Source organism: Schistocerca nitens, chromosome 7 (genome assembly GCF_023898315.1).
Source record: "Schistocerca nitens isolate TAMUIC-IGC-003100 chromosome 7, iqSchNite1.1, whole genome shotgun sequence".
Lineage (NCBI taxonomy): Eukaryota > Metazoa > Arthropoda > Insecta > Orthoptera > Acrididae > Schistocerca > Schistocerca nitens.
This window is the reverse complement of record NC_064620.1, coordinates 239,821,472-239,837,602: the sequence shown is the minus strand read 5'-3', so window position 1 is coordinate 239,837,602 and position 16,131 is coordinate 239,821,472. Positions and strand designations below refer to the sequence as shown.

General features: G+C 43.1%; 1 protein-coding gene across 1 annotated transcript in view; it reads left to right on the top strand.

Annotated features, from left to right (window-relative positions):
* The first annotated feature begins 1,814 nt into the window (after positions 1–1,814).
* LOC126195551 (AT-rich interactive domain-containing protein 5B-like) overlaps positions 1,815–16,131 on the top strand; it is a 62,395-nt gene continuing 48,078 nt past the window's right edge. The window contains exons 1-2 of the mRNA XM_049934174.1: positions 1,815–2,000; positions 9,761–9,959. Coding sequence (XP_049790131.1) covers positions 1,815–2,000; positions 9,761–9,959 — 385 coding nt within the window. The remainder of the gene's footprint in view (positions 2,001–9,760; positions 9,960–16,131) is intronic.

Below are 16,131 nucleotides of genomic sequence, written 5' to 3'. Positions count from 1 at the left end.
AGCGGCTACAGGAAAGTGCAGTGGTGTCCAAGACGAGCCATCGGGTTCAAGACAACTTCACATATAACTAGCCGAGGAAAGCGAATGAAAACCAGCTCCGTCAACGAGAATGCGACCAACCACTATGGTCTTTTCAACCTTTCTATTGTACAACGACAGTTTATAAACCGTCGTGAACGCCAGGTGATAATGTAATTTCCTAATAGCTGCGGGGCTTCCTTCTATTTCGATGGCTTACGGCTGTTTTCGACGTTGACACTATTGTGTTCTAGTTTTGTGTCGGTAATGTTCCATACGTTTTTGTACAGGGCACGCTGGTATGTTCTGTTTCCTGTGACATGCTGACGTGTTTTCCCGTCATTGCTCGATGGAGCAGTGACGTATATATAAATGAAAAACATAAATTGTCGCCGGCTGGAGTGGCCGAGCAGTTCTAGGCGCTACAGTCTGGAACCGCGCGACCGCTACGGTCGCAGGTTCGAATCCTGCCTCGGGCATGGATGTGTGTGATGTCCTTAGGTTAGTTAGGTTTAAGTAGTTCTTAGTTTTAATGCACTGATGACCTCGGCAGTTAAGTCCCATTGTGCTGAGAGCCATTTGAACCATTTGAACATAAATTGTCATTTTGCTCCAATATTAATTTATATCGTGAGTCAAATTTCTGCCTAAAAGGCTATCATCAGGCAATTATTGTCTGTTGATGCCCTTTTTAAGCCGAAAATCTGTTCACGAAATAACTGAGGCAAAACTACGTTATACAGTACTTTCTCCTATGAGCTGATGATACCTGTCATTATGTATGGTTTTAATTTCACTTTGTGATTACAAGTACCCATGAGACCTGGGACTTAACATTTTGGCATTTAGTAAGAGGGACATTGTGAATTGAGAATTTGTTGTTTGCGACATGCATGACTGTATTGTAGTTTTACGCTTGAAAAGGCCGTGTGAGCTGAAAATAGTTGTTACCACTTGTTCAAAAACACGTTACCGGTTAAAACGTTCCTTTTACGTTTGTTCGGTTTGAGGAAACCAAACGAAGAATATGTGTGGCGGCAGCGCCTCTGGTAGGATACTTGAACTTGCGCGTGCGACAACCTGATTGGTTAACTTCAGTGGCTGGTTCAAATGGCTCTGAGCACTATGGGACTTAACTTCTGAGGCCATCAGTCCCCTAGAACTTAGAACTACTTAAACCTAACTAACCTAAGGACATCACACACATCCATGCCCGAGGCAGGGTTGGAACCTGCGACCGTAGCGGTCGCGCGGTTCCAGACTGTAGCGCCTAGAAACGCTCGGCCATTTCGGCCGGCGGTTAACTTTAGTGCTAATTAAATCGAAGAAGGCACAACGCATCGAAGTTTTTCCTTAACATTTATTTCTCAGCACAATGTGCAACGCCGTTACAAGCTTTTCATACTGTTTCTGACAACCATGAGTACGACGTGAGCAACGTGGGCCCTAATAAAAGTATAGGTGCAGCGTTGTTGGAAAAAAAGTGTCTTAAACAAATTTATGTCCTTCGCGAAACGTTCTTTGGCACTGGTGTTCAGTTTTGATGAAATGTGAGTTCTGTCTTCTAATCAGGCCTCTGTTATCTTTATCTTTAGACATTCGACTTAAGCTGGACGATAAGTGGGTGTCTGGTGCTGACGGTGATAAACACCAACTGACCTGTTAATGTGGAACACGTTTCACATAAATTCATATATTTTTGTTTTCTTCTATTTTGTAAGTGGGGAAGGGGTTATGTTATTGTTGTTTTTGGCGTATCTCGACACTTTCACTACACAATCACGTTACATGGAGCGATGACTGAAGTACAGCAACGCCAGCGAGGCGACACTTTGGTTAAGACGCTGCCCCCTAAAGAAATTGGAGAGCAGGGTCTCATAAAATTGTCTAGAGGAAATTTCCTCCGAGAGTACCATATCACCGGAGAGAAAATCAAGGAAAGGAGCGAGGTTTCATTACGTTGGACAACGCAAGATGATGCAGTAGTTCAAACAGTGATTTCGAGTTGTGATGATTTGCTGCTCAAATCCCCGTCCGGCTGGCCAGATTAGGTCTTCCGTGTCTTTCCATACTTATTGAAGACAAGTAACGGGATGACTTCTTTCAGAAGAATGTGGCTGATTTCTTTCAGTTTCCCTCTCCACCCCGAGCGTGTGCTCAGTCTTTAATGACATCGTTGACGACAGGATGTTGAACCTGATATAGGGTTATTGTGACTCTAGACATTATCAGATCACACAGTGTCGAAAGGAAGTGGTTGTTACCAGCATTGAAGTCGATGATTCCCGTTGCTGTAGAGATGGGTGAGTGAAATTACCGTCGAAAGCAATTTTGTGTGGTCGAAAATAGAGCTTAAGATGCAGTGGAGAATCCTGTCTATTATGTTTACAGAGATGTGAAAAATACTTTTAAAAATGATTTAAATACAAAATCCAGATACTTGTAAGTTTTTGTGTGTGAAATACAAAATACTAAATACATTTTTGATTTGTTGTTTAAATACAAAATACGTATTTTCCAAAAACTTTTATGAAAATACTTTTTACAATACAGTGCCATAATATTGTCTGATTTCAAAATAATTAGTTTCTCAAACAATTCATCATTAATTTTCCTCCTATGAGGCCTCACAGTCATTCCCCTAAACGAAAAAAGACGTTCTACTGGAGCAGAGCTTGGTAAACAAGTATTATACTTTACGGAAATTTTCTTTACTGATGGATATTTATTTAGCGAATCCAAATTACTGTCATTATCTTTTAAGAACAGCACTGTCTCTAATTCAGTGGAAGTGTTTCTCCTGTCGCCTGTTGCTGCGGTATCCGAATCTTCCATAAACATATAATACTCATTTTTCTCCCTCTTATTTTCAGTGACACTTCCTGATTGTTGTTCTGCTCTTTTATTAACCTTAGTTTTTATTTCTCTAACTATGTCAGCTAATATTTCTTTAACGTAATCGCGTTTAGCTTTAGGTTCGCATTTCAGCTTGAGAAATGGTTGTGATACAGCTGCCAAAACAGCATCCTCTGCAGTGTCTGTTCCAAATTTAACCGATGGAAACGCCTGTTTAGACTTTCTTCCAACACATCAGTCAGGCAACTGCAACATTTTGGAGTGTCAGTTTTTAGTATGCTTAACATTCGTCGCATTCTCGTTAATTCAGGCAACAGACATCGATAGAATGTTTCTTTGTTTCCTTCCAAGCTTCTTATGACTTCTGCAATCGGTTTTAAGGAGTTTACCTACTCCGTAAGTAAGTCTATTTCATTGTCTTTGAAAGATGGCAAGTCCAATTTTCTTATTGCTTCATTTAAATGTTCTTGATCCATCAAAAGATTTTGTAGACAGTTATAGCACGAATTCCATCTTGTTCGTCATGGAAAAGTGATAGATTTTCCAGTAGAGTCAAGATATGTGTCACATGCTTTTGGAGAACTAGAACACAGATTCCAAACTGCTTGGCATTTAGCAAAGGCTGCATCATGTAGCTTTTTGCAAGGGTTGTTTTGTTTTGTAGCTTGCTTCACATCTTTTGCAGCTATCAAATGCAGTGTGCGAGTTGCACATCTCTCATGACAAGGAAGATACTCATCAAGATCATCAGATGCCTCTGGAAAAACTGCTGGAGCAAATCATCATCATCATCATCATTATCACCTCCATTATCTACACAGCTATCTGAACCCTGTTCGCTTTTCACAAATTCTGTAAATACCTTAACTATATTTGGTGCATTATCAGTAACAGTTTTCACAATTTTGGACAATATTCTGATTGCATGTCAGAAATAAGCTCAGCAACTTCATCGTAAGTGTGAGAGACTTTAAACCTTCTGCAGCTAGTGCATCACTTTTGTCGTGTGAGCATATTGTTATTAATTCAGTTAACTGTAACTCCTGGGTACCTTTTTGTCAACGATATCAAATGTCAGCGGTAGTACATACAAAATCAACAGTCTTCAAAGCTGCCTTCGTAATTTCCTTTGATTTCTTAAACTTTTCGGTAATTTTATTTTCGCAGTTTCGACGACACACAAATTTTGGAGGTCTTGAAAACTGTTGAGCGCTTTCAGTCAGAGCTTTAAATGATTCGTTTTCAATTATTGATATTGGGTTCACGGTGTTAACTAAAAAGTCAACATCACATTGAATTGAATTAGCTAATTCAGCATATCATTTGTAAGTGTGGTTTGTTTCCCTTTCTTCGAACAACTAGGCAAATGAGTGGCATTATCACTTTCATGTTTTCGTCAAATGTACAGGCTTTGGCTTTTCGTACTCAGTCAATAGGCTAGAAGGTCCTTTTGTATGAAAACAATTCAGTAATGTCCATGAAAGAAAGGGCAAACAATCTACAAAACTAACTTTCTAATTATTATCACAGGTATAATTGGTCTTGTACAGTAGTATGTTTTTACCTTAATACGTTTAAAAAAAATTGTAGCTGAATGAAAACTGCCTTTCAATGTTTTTGAACATTTTATGCAAACTGCACACACATTTATCTCACTTCCAGCTTTTTGTAAAACTGTGCTTCAGTATTAATGGGATATTTGTGTCTACCCAGTAATAAATGTAAGTATTTAAATGTTTTATGCAATCAGGGCCACGCAAGGGAGGCCATCCTGCCACGTTAATTATGACAAGCTATAATCATCATGTAATCTAGATGTGTCATTTTATTTCTGGCTACGATAGCAATTTAATGTTAATATATGCACTGATTATTTTGGCAGTCCTTTTTGGAGTTCATTGAAGAGTCTGCACGAGGAATATGAACTAATCAAAACGTGAAATACAATTTTTAAGTCAAAGTATCACTCCTTGAACTGAAACTTAATTTTAAACAATCCTCCGTTTACGGTGTGCAAAAAGCACTTATAAATTAAAAAAAAAATTATATATTTAATCAGCCATTAAGCAGCACAATATAACAGCAGTAAAATAGCAGTAAAAATTCTGAGTGCTCACAGACTACTACGTTTCGTTACGATCATCTACTTCGAAGAAAAGTCATACAGAAGTAATAAGATTTCGTAAAAGTGCAGTATGAAGACGCCAGTGTTTAAATACCATACTATTTGTCGTGGTGCACATGACATTAAATTTAACCTGATGAACACTTGCATTTGCTGTTGAATCGCAAACAATGACAGTATTGAGAAGTGCCGCGATGTCTAACAACAGCTGCCAAGCGGAACTAGTGCAGGTAAAGCCGCTAAGACTTCTGAAGACTGTACAATTTTGTTTGCTAGTTCAATTAAGCAAAATAAGAATAAGGACATTGCCTAGTCACTTGATGTTACTTATATTGTAACAATTCGAGAGATGAGAAAAGCCAAGATACTTTTCATACATTTCCTCCTAAATATATAAATTATAATTACAGTGCGAAGAAGACTAACGAGACAATCGAATCTCTGATTCAGATTACGTAACTGTCCAAATTGTCGGCCGGCCAGGGTGGCCGAGCGGTTCTAGGCGCTACAGTCTGGAACCGCGCGACCTCTACGGTCGCAGGTTCGAATCCTGCCTTGGGCATGGATGTGTGTGATGTCCTTAGGTTAGTTAGGTTTAAGTAGTTCTAAGTTCTAGGGGACTGATGACTTCAGTAGTTAAGTCCCATAGTGCTCAGAGCCATTTTTTGAAACAAATTGTCGGTTAAAGAAGGTTGCATTCTACAGTCATTTATACAAGTAACAGATAATACTTTTTGTACTTACATATCGAAGTTTCAGGTAATAGGAACAAATAGCCTATAACCAATCCCATAAGGAAAAATGCCAATGAAACAATACGATCTGACAATGAGTGCGATGCTACTCGTATGGTCACTGTTTTCAGCAGCAACATATTAATGCATTTTAAAAACAGTAGACATTCCATGAGGGACTTTCCAGTGTTCCCAGCTGCAGCTGGTCAAGGCACCTAGCCGCCAGAAGAACAGTTCCTCGTACAGGGAAACTGATGGCGCATCTCGTTAAACGCTTTTGAGATGATGTTTCATTCTTCACTCCTGGGTACCACTCATTGTCACGTAGTGCAGATCGCACGTCGGAAGTTGATTATTTACTAACGATAAATATATGAATTGTTCAAGTAATTGTAATGTAACAAACTTTTCAAGGTAAAAGTAACATTGTGCGTATAACGGCAGTTTGCTAAAAGCAGTAGAAATCGAGAATGAGATTTTCACTCTGCAGCGGAGTGTTTCAGCAGTAGAAATGATGGCGTCTTTTGATTTATATTAAAAATGAAGAAATTCCTCCAGTTGTATTTAAGTTGTCGATTTTATTTTGGTAACTAGTTTCAACGTTGTAACAACGTCATCTTCAGGTCCTTACACTTGATACTTCTAGTATCAGCCGCACGCAGTTGACGTCAACAAGTGTATGGGCCTGAAGATGACGTTGTTACAACGTTGAAACTAGTTGCCAAAATAAAATCGACAACTTAAATACAACTGGAGGAATTTCTTCATTTTTAATATAAATTTATACCAGCTGACTTCCCACTGTCCTCCATTTCAACTGTGGACGTACGAAGATCTTGTGATTTACGAATCCAGGAACATATCCCCAAAACTTAATCGAAATCTGATTCAGGTCATAAGTGTATAGCTCACTATTAAAGAGACAATAATCACAGCGAAATTTACTGATTTAGTGAGCACAACGATAAAAAGTTGTATTTCGAAAACAACTAGAGAATCAACATATTATTCGTAATAATACTATACTTTTACAGCAGATGTAAGTCATAAGGAACAAATAAAAGCAATGCTTTGACAAGTTTCCTAAAAAAATAATAAAAATAAGTGAAAGACAATTTCAGCTTGTGGGGCTTACTAAATTTTGTTTTGAATTGGTTTCCACATTGAAGATAAGAGATTTACTAACACAGGAGTTACTTGAATCCACGTCAGAGAGACCTTCAACGATCAAAATTATTTTAAAAATACAAAATATTTTTCAAAAAGTATTTTACACAAAATACAAAGTACCTTCATTGGAAAGGTATCTGGAATACAAAATACAGAAACGTGTTTTTTAGTTTCATTTTGAATACTTTCAGTTTAACCACGTCACATCACGGTTTGCTTACGGGCTCCGACACCTTCCGTGCCAATTGGATGCGGCAGGCCAGAATGAGAGTCCATTTAGTCGACGTGCCCTGGCTTTGTCTTTGTTTTCAGTGATCAGACATCGCCAACCTGTCGACTGAAGCGCCAAATCTGAGGCGCTCTGCTTTTGACAAGTACAGGAGGAACATCGTTCCGGAAAACGACAGCCAGATTGAGCTGTATCGAGCGTGAGGTGAATGATGGCCAACGTGACCGATTGATAGACGGTCTCAGCATGGCCGGGAACGGCGCCCCGCGACGCCACGCGAAGTGCCGTGATGGGGAGCCGTGTTCAAGGCGGGGGCAAGTCGCAAACTAACCCGCAGAAGTAGGGGCTCGAGGTCGCCAGGCCCCCGTCGAGCAATCTCCGTTGAGGTCTTATGTGGACTGTTTAAATCATTTGGCCGATTTTTTCTGCCAACCTTGCTCGACTGATCTCTGTTGATCCATCGTGGATTCGGGACAGCGGTCGGTCAGATATTCACCAAAGAAGAATCACCATACAACCGTATATTCTCAGAAGTTGTTATTTCATTTAGACGGCCAGTTTCATCATTTCATTAATGCCAACTTCACGCCCCTGTATGTTAAAAACGATTATACGTGTAGTGTACATCAAGGTATACCACAGCTGACATTACAGAAAATGAAGAGTAATAAAAGAAGTCCTTAAAAGCAACAAGATGCAACATTCAGCGTTAAGTGGGGTACCTGTGCAGATAAAGGACAACAAAACGATATCTATACATACTGGTTAGCATCGAAATTATTTCGACATGACAGAGTTATAATAAAATAGGCCAAACATTACAAAAATCCAAAAATCAGACAGTATACAAAAACAGAAGAGCAAACAAATAACAATTGTCTAGCAATTTTTTCCTTTCCTTTTATTTGTAAGTTTTAACTTTTTTATTTTTTATGTAAAACATTTCTTATTCCTACTGGTAAGAAACATCGTAGTTTTTAGTAAAACCTATCCTCGTTCAAATTAAAACGTCGCGGTGTATGCTAACCAATGGATTACACAACAGTGTGCGTATATGTCGCCCGCGTATTATCACCACGAGTGATACATCAGAATTAGTTGTCACAATGTAAGTTAAGAATTACGAATATTTTTATATAAAAATAAACAATTGAACAATAAAAGAGGGAAGAAAAAGAAAAAAATAGTAGACAGCTTTATTCGTCTGTGCTTTTGATCTTATATAGTGCCAATTTTTTGATTTTTTGTAATGTCAAAATAGTTTCGATGCTAACCAGTATGTGTACATATTCTATGTTGTTGTGCTTTGTGTGTAGAAATGGTTCAAAAATGGCTCTGAGCACTATGGGACTTAACTACTGAGGTCATCAGTCCCCTAGAACTTAGAACTACTTAAACCTAACCAACCTAAGGACATCACACACATCCTTCTACTCCTTCTACTCCATAGAGGAATTTTTAGATATAAATTAAGAAAAAAAAAGAAAAAAGAACAAAAACAAAATTAAAAAAAACGAAAAAATAAAGTTGTTATATTAACCTAATTATGTTGTTAAATTAACTTAATTATGTCATGTATTGGAAAATTTGACTCGTTCTACATCATTACGAAATATCGTATTCATGATCCCTGGAACTAGTTGTAGTGTTAGCAGTTAGCTAACACTACACACACTACTTGAAAGAGGAGGCCGATAGGCACGCGTTGACTCAGGCAGGCTGGCGTGAGGTGTGAAACAGGATACGTAATGAATGCTATAAAGAAAAGTACGTAGCTTCTGGAATACTTAACTTTAATCCATCATTTGTATACATCGTCCTTGATTAGACATGCTTCATACGATAACTATCAATTGCTATGGCGCCTTGCTAGGTCGTAGCCATTGATTTAGCTGAAGGCTATTCTATCTGCTCTGCAAATGAGCGAGGCTTCGTCAGTGTGCATCGCTAGCTAAGTCGTCCGTACAACTGGGGCGAGTGCTAGTAAGTCTCTCGAGACCTGCCGTGTGGTGGCGCTCGGTCTGCGATCACTGCCAGTGGCGACACGCGGGTCCGACATGTACTAATGGACCGCGGGCGATTTAAAGCTACCATCTAGCAAGTGTGGTGTCTGGCTGTGACACCACACTAGTATTAATCTAATCTAATCTAATGTAATCTAATCTACCATGCCCGAGGCAGGATTCGAACCTGCGACCGTAGTGGTCGCACGGCTCGAGACTGTAGTGCCTAGAACCGCTCGGCCACCCCGCCCGGCTTTGTGTGTAAAGGTGTTTTCCTTAACGCTGCATATTGCATTTTGTAGGTTTTAGGACTTTTATTATTACGCTTCATTTTCTGAAATTTCACCTGTGGTATGCGTTGAGTATACACTACGTGTATACTCATTGTTTTTAATATGCGGGGGCCTGAAGATGGCATTAATGAGATGCTGAAACTGGTCGTCGAAAAAAAAATAGCACCTTCTGAAAAATACGGCTGTTCGGTGGTTTTTCATTGGTAAATTGCCCAACTGATGTTGTGTGGTCGTGTTAAGACGAGCCCGACGCTGTCGGGGTGCCGAGCTGTTTACTTATTGTTGTTCCCCGCTGCTTTGTGGTGAGCTCACGGCGTGTGGCGTGTTTTCAGGACGAGGTGCTGGCCATCTCGGAGAAGGTGGTGCTGCGAGCGGCGGACCTGCTGGAGCGCATCATCACGGAGGAGGCGCGCTGGGAGCGCGGCCTGAGCGCCGTCTACCAGCCGGGCTGCCCGCCGCCCGCGCCGCCCCTCCTCGTCTCGCGCACCGTGCTCGACTTCCAGGACGTCAACCGCGAGAAGCAGGCGCTCGGTGAGTCTGTCCCAACCGACTGCGCCGTCTGCTGGCGGCCCGCGGCGAGGCGTGTGCTCCGGTTGCAGCTATTCGCTTTCTCAGGACTGTGAGTAGATGCACTGTTTATCGCAGGTGTCGTGATACCGCTATTTAATATGGAATTGACCACTATAGGTCACGAGGAGCGGATCTGCCAGTGCAGAAGAAGTCGGGAGTACTGCGTTTTCAGTATAGAACCAGTAACGGCATAGTGGGTTGGTCAGGGAGCTCAGTGACTTCGAGCGTGGACATTTCCTTGGATGTCACCTGCATAATTTTCTACAGCTGTCGGTGATCTGACTGTGAAGTGCGAAGGTGAAGAAAAATAAAGACCAGGCAGACCTCATTTAGTGAAGGATAGGGACCGTTGAGCATTCTGAAAGGGGGGGGGGGGCAGAATCACTCATGAGTTCCGAAGTGCTAACCAGCAATCCAGCTACCACACTGACTATGTGTACGGAGTTAAAATGAATGGGCTGCAATGGTCGAGCAGCTCTCCCTAAGCCACACATTTGTGTAGTCAATGCTAATCGACACTTGAGGTTGCGCGTAGAGTGACTCACTGCACAGTGGATTAATGTTCACACGCTATGTAATGGAACGTATCCGGACACCTGTCTGAAAATGACTGACAAATTCGTGGTGCCCTCCATCGGTATTGCTGGAATTCGGTATGGTGTTGGCCCACACTTAGCCTTGATGACAGCTTCCACTCTTGGAGGCATACTTTCAATCAGGTCCTGGAAGGTATCGAGGGGAATGTCAGTCCATTCTTCCCAGAGTGCTGTACTGAGGAGAGGTATCAATGTCGGTCAGTGAGGCCTGGCACGAAGTCGGCGTTCCAAAATATCCCAAAGGTGTTACACAGGGTGTTACAAAAAGGTACGGCCAGACTTTCAGGAAACATTCCTCACACACAAAGAAAGAAAATATGTTATGTGGACATGTGTCCGGAAACGCTTACTTTCCATGTTAGAGCTCATTTTATTACATCTCTTCAAATCACATTAATCATGGAATGGAAACACACAGCAACAGAACGTACCAGCGTGACTTCAAACACTTTGTTACAGAAAATGTTCAAAATGTCCTCCGTTAGCGAGGATACATGCATCCACCCTCCGTCGCATGGAATCCCTGATCCGCTGATGCAGCCCTTGAGAATGGCGTATTGTATCACAGCCGTCCACAACACGAGCACGAAGAGTCTCTACGTTTGGTACCGGGATTGCGTAGACAAGAGCTTTCAAATGCCCCCATAAATGAAAGTCAAGAGGGTTGAGGTCAGGAGAGCGTGGAGGCCATGGAATTGGTCCGCCTCTCCCAATCCATCGGTCACCGAATCTGTTGTTGAGAAGCTCCATTGAGCGTAGGTGGACGAAACTAAAATGAGCTCTATCATGGAAATTAAGCGTTTCCGGACACATGTCCACATAACATCTTTTCTTTATTTGTGTGTGAGGAATGTTTCCTGAAAGTTTGGCCGTACCTTTTTGTAACACCCTATATAGAATTCAGGTCTGTGCAGACCAGTCCATTACAGGGATGTTATTGTGGTGTAACCACTCCGCCACAGGCCGTGCATTATGAACAGGTGCTCGATCGCGTTGAAAGATGCAATCGCCATCCCCGAATTGCTCTTCAATAGTGGGAAGCAAGAAGGTGCTTAAAACATCAATGTAGGCCTGTGCCGTGTTAGTGCCACGCAAAATAACAAGGGGTGGAAGCCCCCTCCATGAAAAACACGACCAGACCATAAGACCACCGCCTCCGAATTTTACTGTTGGCACTAGACACGCTGGGAGATGACGATCACCGGGCATTCGCCATACCCACACCCTGGCGTTCTCCATCACGGAGAGCATTACGATGAAAACTTGTAGAGCAGATGTTGCAAAACGAATAAAAAAGCTTAATTACCCTGTCCCTCGCAGTTCTCGCGTGTTGAATACGGTGTGTACGCAAGCGTAGCGAAAGCTGTTCTTCCCGCGCACCCTCCGTTATATAATGGGGCAGCTAGGGCGAAGTGACTGTTGATCGCTATCCTGTCCACGCCACATACGACGCCGTAGCGAGACCAGTAAACATGCAGGCGTGAATGAGGAGCGCGCGCGCCATCAGAGTACCTCACAACATAACGGCCAGTGCGGTACCCTGATGGCTGTCAATAAGTGAAGCCCACGCGACAGAGTATGCTGACAGGCGCGTAACGGATATAGCGCGCGTGGGCGCTCCATTAACTTGTCTCGCGCTGTTGCTGAGCGTTAAGTACTCTCCAACAGTGTGTGCGAGAGAAGTCAGCCTTCCCCTATTCTAGAGGCGCGCTAGTCCTCTTAACAAGTTTATTCCGCACCAAGCGGAGAAGACAGCACACAGTTACGCAAATTAGCGCTTTCTCGCATGAGAGGATACTAAAACTAAAACAGTGCACACATCTAGAGATCAGATGCATTGTTATAATAGGACCACACGGCCAGTGTGTTAGTCTGCGTCATTATGATACACTGAAACGACTATGAAGCTGACGTTCGGCCTGGCTTTGCAGCGATCCTCTTCGCGCACTTTATTTACCGCGAAGAGTAGTGATGCAAAAACAGTCGAAACGTCGGCTTTATAGTTGTTTTATTGTTTCATAATGATTCGAACTAAAATGGCCGGCCACTGTGGCCGAACGGTTCTAGGCGCTTCAGTCCGGAACCGCGCTGCTGCTACGGTCGCAGGTTCGAATCCTGCCTAGGGCATGGATGTGTGTGATGTTCTTAGGTTGGTTAGTTTTAAGTAGTTCTAAGTCTAGGGGACTGATGACCTCAGATGTTAAGTCCCATAGTGGTAGCCTTTTGAACCATTTTTGAACTAAAATGGGAAGAGATTTTTATTCAGACACATTGACAAGAACAGTAATACAAACTACTCGCGGCAACTACTTTTGCATTGGATTCGCTTACTCCCTCGCCTCCTAGCTCATATTTATTGAGAACCAGGCGCTGGTATTCCTTTTCATTACGAGGGCGTGCTGAAAAGGAATGCCTTCGAATTTTTTATGTGAATATTCTTAAATTATGTCTACATATTTGTTCGTCAACATAGTCACACTGGCAACGAGTACATTACTCCCAGCGAGAGACCAGTTTGTTGATAGCGTCACTGTAGAATATTTGGCTGTGTTTACGGAGCCATAATTTCACCTCTGCTTGCACCGCTTCATCACTATCAAAATGACGTTCTCGAAGGTGTTCTTAAAGTTTTGGAAACGGGTGAAAGTGTGATGGGGCGAAGTAGGGACTGTATAGAGGATGGTCAATGACAGTTAAAGCTTGGAAATGAAGTCCCATGCTTCTTGACAGAGCGTAGGGGAACGATGAGGGAGAACCGCACCGCCGTAATAGGCAAGGTCCTAATGGAGGTGATTTGCCGTTGCCTTCCTCTCACCGTAATGGGGATGAATGATGATGAAGAAGACGGCACAACAACACCCAGTCATCTCGAGGCAGGTGAAAAATCCCTGATCCCGCCGGGAATCGAACTCGGGACCCCGTGCTCGGGAAGCGAGAGCGCTACCGCGAGACCACGAGCGGCGGACTAGTTACAGCATAGTGCTGGGTTTTTGCAGATGCAGCTCTCGGGCGTGGTCTGGCATTGTCATGCTGAAGGAGAGGCTGCTCTCCGACTTCGTGCTTTCAGTTTTCTGCGCGATTACAGCACGCTGATTCTAACGCACCGACATAGTCACCTTGAAGATCGCCGTGTTAAACACTACAATCCGGAGCGGCAGAGGTTTGCAACTTGGGTCTGAGAATCGGGAAAGTCGACCGAGTAATACACATGACATGTTGTACCTTCATTGTTTTGCAAGTTTTAACCGTTCGCCAGGACAAGGAGCGATCAGGCAACCTCAGCTTGCGGATTGTCTTGTGTGGACGTTTGCCGAGACCGAGTCAGCGATCTGCTTGTCGTGGTGTCGTTTGCGCTGGCACGTAGACATCATGCTTAGCGGGAAGGCAAGAGCAAATAGTCAGTCATGCGTGAGGGTCGAGAATCAACAAGCCACGAGGTGCAATACAACAATGTAAGAAGTTCAAACGTGGAGCGAACTGCGTGCAACAAGCTCCTAGTAAAGTCCATGTGCTCGCACGTGCTCGACTGCATCCGTGTTGAGAGGTACGAGGTGCATTTGGCCTGCCATTATGTAAATGGCATGGCGAGAAAACTTCGCTATAGAGTGTAATCGCCGGCCGGTGTGGCCGTGCGGTTCTAGGCGCTTCAGTCTGGAACCGCGCGACCGCTACGGTCGCACGTTCGAATCCTGCCTCGGGCATGGATATGTGTGATGTCCTTAGGTTAGTTAGGTTTAAGTAGTTCAAAGTTCTAGGGGACCGATGACCACAGATGTTTAAGTCCCATAGTGCTCACAGCCATTTGAACCAATTTTTTGTAATCAGCAATAATTTGTATACGTCGATTTACAATCGACTGAAGTTGCCATATCCGGAAGACGCATACCATAGGGTTTGATACGCCAGCATTGTCTCACGTAACGTTTCTCGCATAGTGTGTTTGATGGACATTACTGTTTTACCTCTATACCTGTCAACGTATTAACCAATGAGAATACTATCTCCCCATCCCTGGAGAGGGGCAGCTTCCCCCTCCCCTCCCAACCGCATCATACACACACTACAAGAAAAATATTCGCAAACTGACCTCGCATCCTACCGCGACAAATAGACGTGTTAATTCCGTATCAGTTTCAAGAAGGTCGGAACCTGGAATGGATATATAAACCCACTTGCAGCTAGTGCATCCAGAACTACTACTCGTGAAATTTACATCCTGTTTGGTCATCCACCGCGAAACTTACAAGAGTCGCTGCCCCATCCTCACCTTTCCCCTCAGTTCAGATCCTGGATACGCCCTTGGTCCTATCAAAAAGAGTGAGTTCTGCCACTTCCCTAACACATTAGGATAACGAGAATTTGTTCCACGTAACCAAAAATTCATTTCGTGAGAGTATTTCGATATTTTTCGCTATTAGTTATTAGCACAAACAGGAACACACAAAATAAATTTCTGCTGTGGGTACACTCTTCGCTCATAAGCGTTGCTGGACGTAAGAACATAGTACAGTGAAATGTGAGAATTAAACACGTGCGTTTATCACAGCAATATCGTTATCACACAGGAATGACCTTTTGTTGCAGAGAGAAATAGATTAATTACTAGACTTCATGTAGGGAGGGATTGTGAAACTGATATACTTTAATTGGTAACAATCTACCAGCTTATAAACAGTAGTATAAGTAATACTATGCTACGACAGGAGAAACACTCGTGATTTTGCTACGAAAATAAAATGTTGCAAGCACACCGCATTTCGAAGATTTAACTGCATTTTCGGGCCACGGTTGTGGATTTTGACTATTTAGCATTGATTTCGGGAAACATGTTTGGTAGCTGCGTTGCTCTGTCACATTTTCGCTGTATTACTTAGTCTAGAGATGCACCTGCATGCTACACGGTTTTCAGTTAATCATCACCACTCTGAAAACAGTGTAACGTTCAGACGAGAGCTGCCAAGAACAAAAATACAACGCACAAGTGACAAACTGCAGAACCTTCGGCGACCTGACGGGTTTACCGAAGAGTTATAAGAGTCACCATGAATTCAGCCTCCACTTCATGTCCGGTTACGCCGCAGTTTTCTAGCTTCAGCAGTTAGGCTTCCGGTCACAGACAACCTTCAGAAATATGGTGACGCGCTATTTCCTTTCGCACTCGCATGATTTGTTGTTATTTCGAAGTACTAGCAGCAGTTGGATGCATTTGAAAAATCACGAACTCCGCTACACGTTCGCGGTGATTCGGAAGGCTGCGAACGCGATTCTGCTGTTGCCTCTGAGAGTCGGTTGCATATCCAGCATGCGACTGTCACTCGATGGGATGACTGGGTGGCAGCAGCGCAGAGAAGCAAGCTTTCGTACACAGCCTTGCTGTCGGGCGTCACGAGTAACAATGTGAGGACCGCGTGGCCAGGTGGGCGGCGGTCGCCACGGAAACGGCGGGACGCGACTGCTCTGACGCAGGCGCACTGCGCCAGGCTCCCCAACAGGTGTGTGCGTCTATGTGGGGCGGGCGGGCAGACAGCGAGTGTACG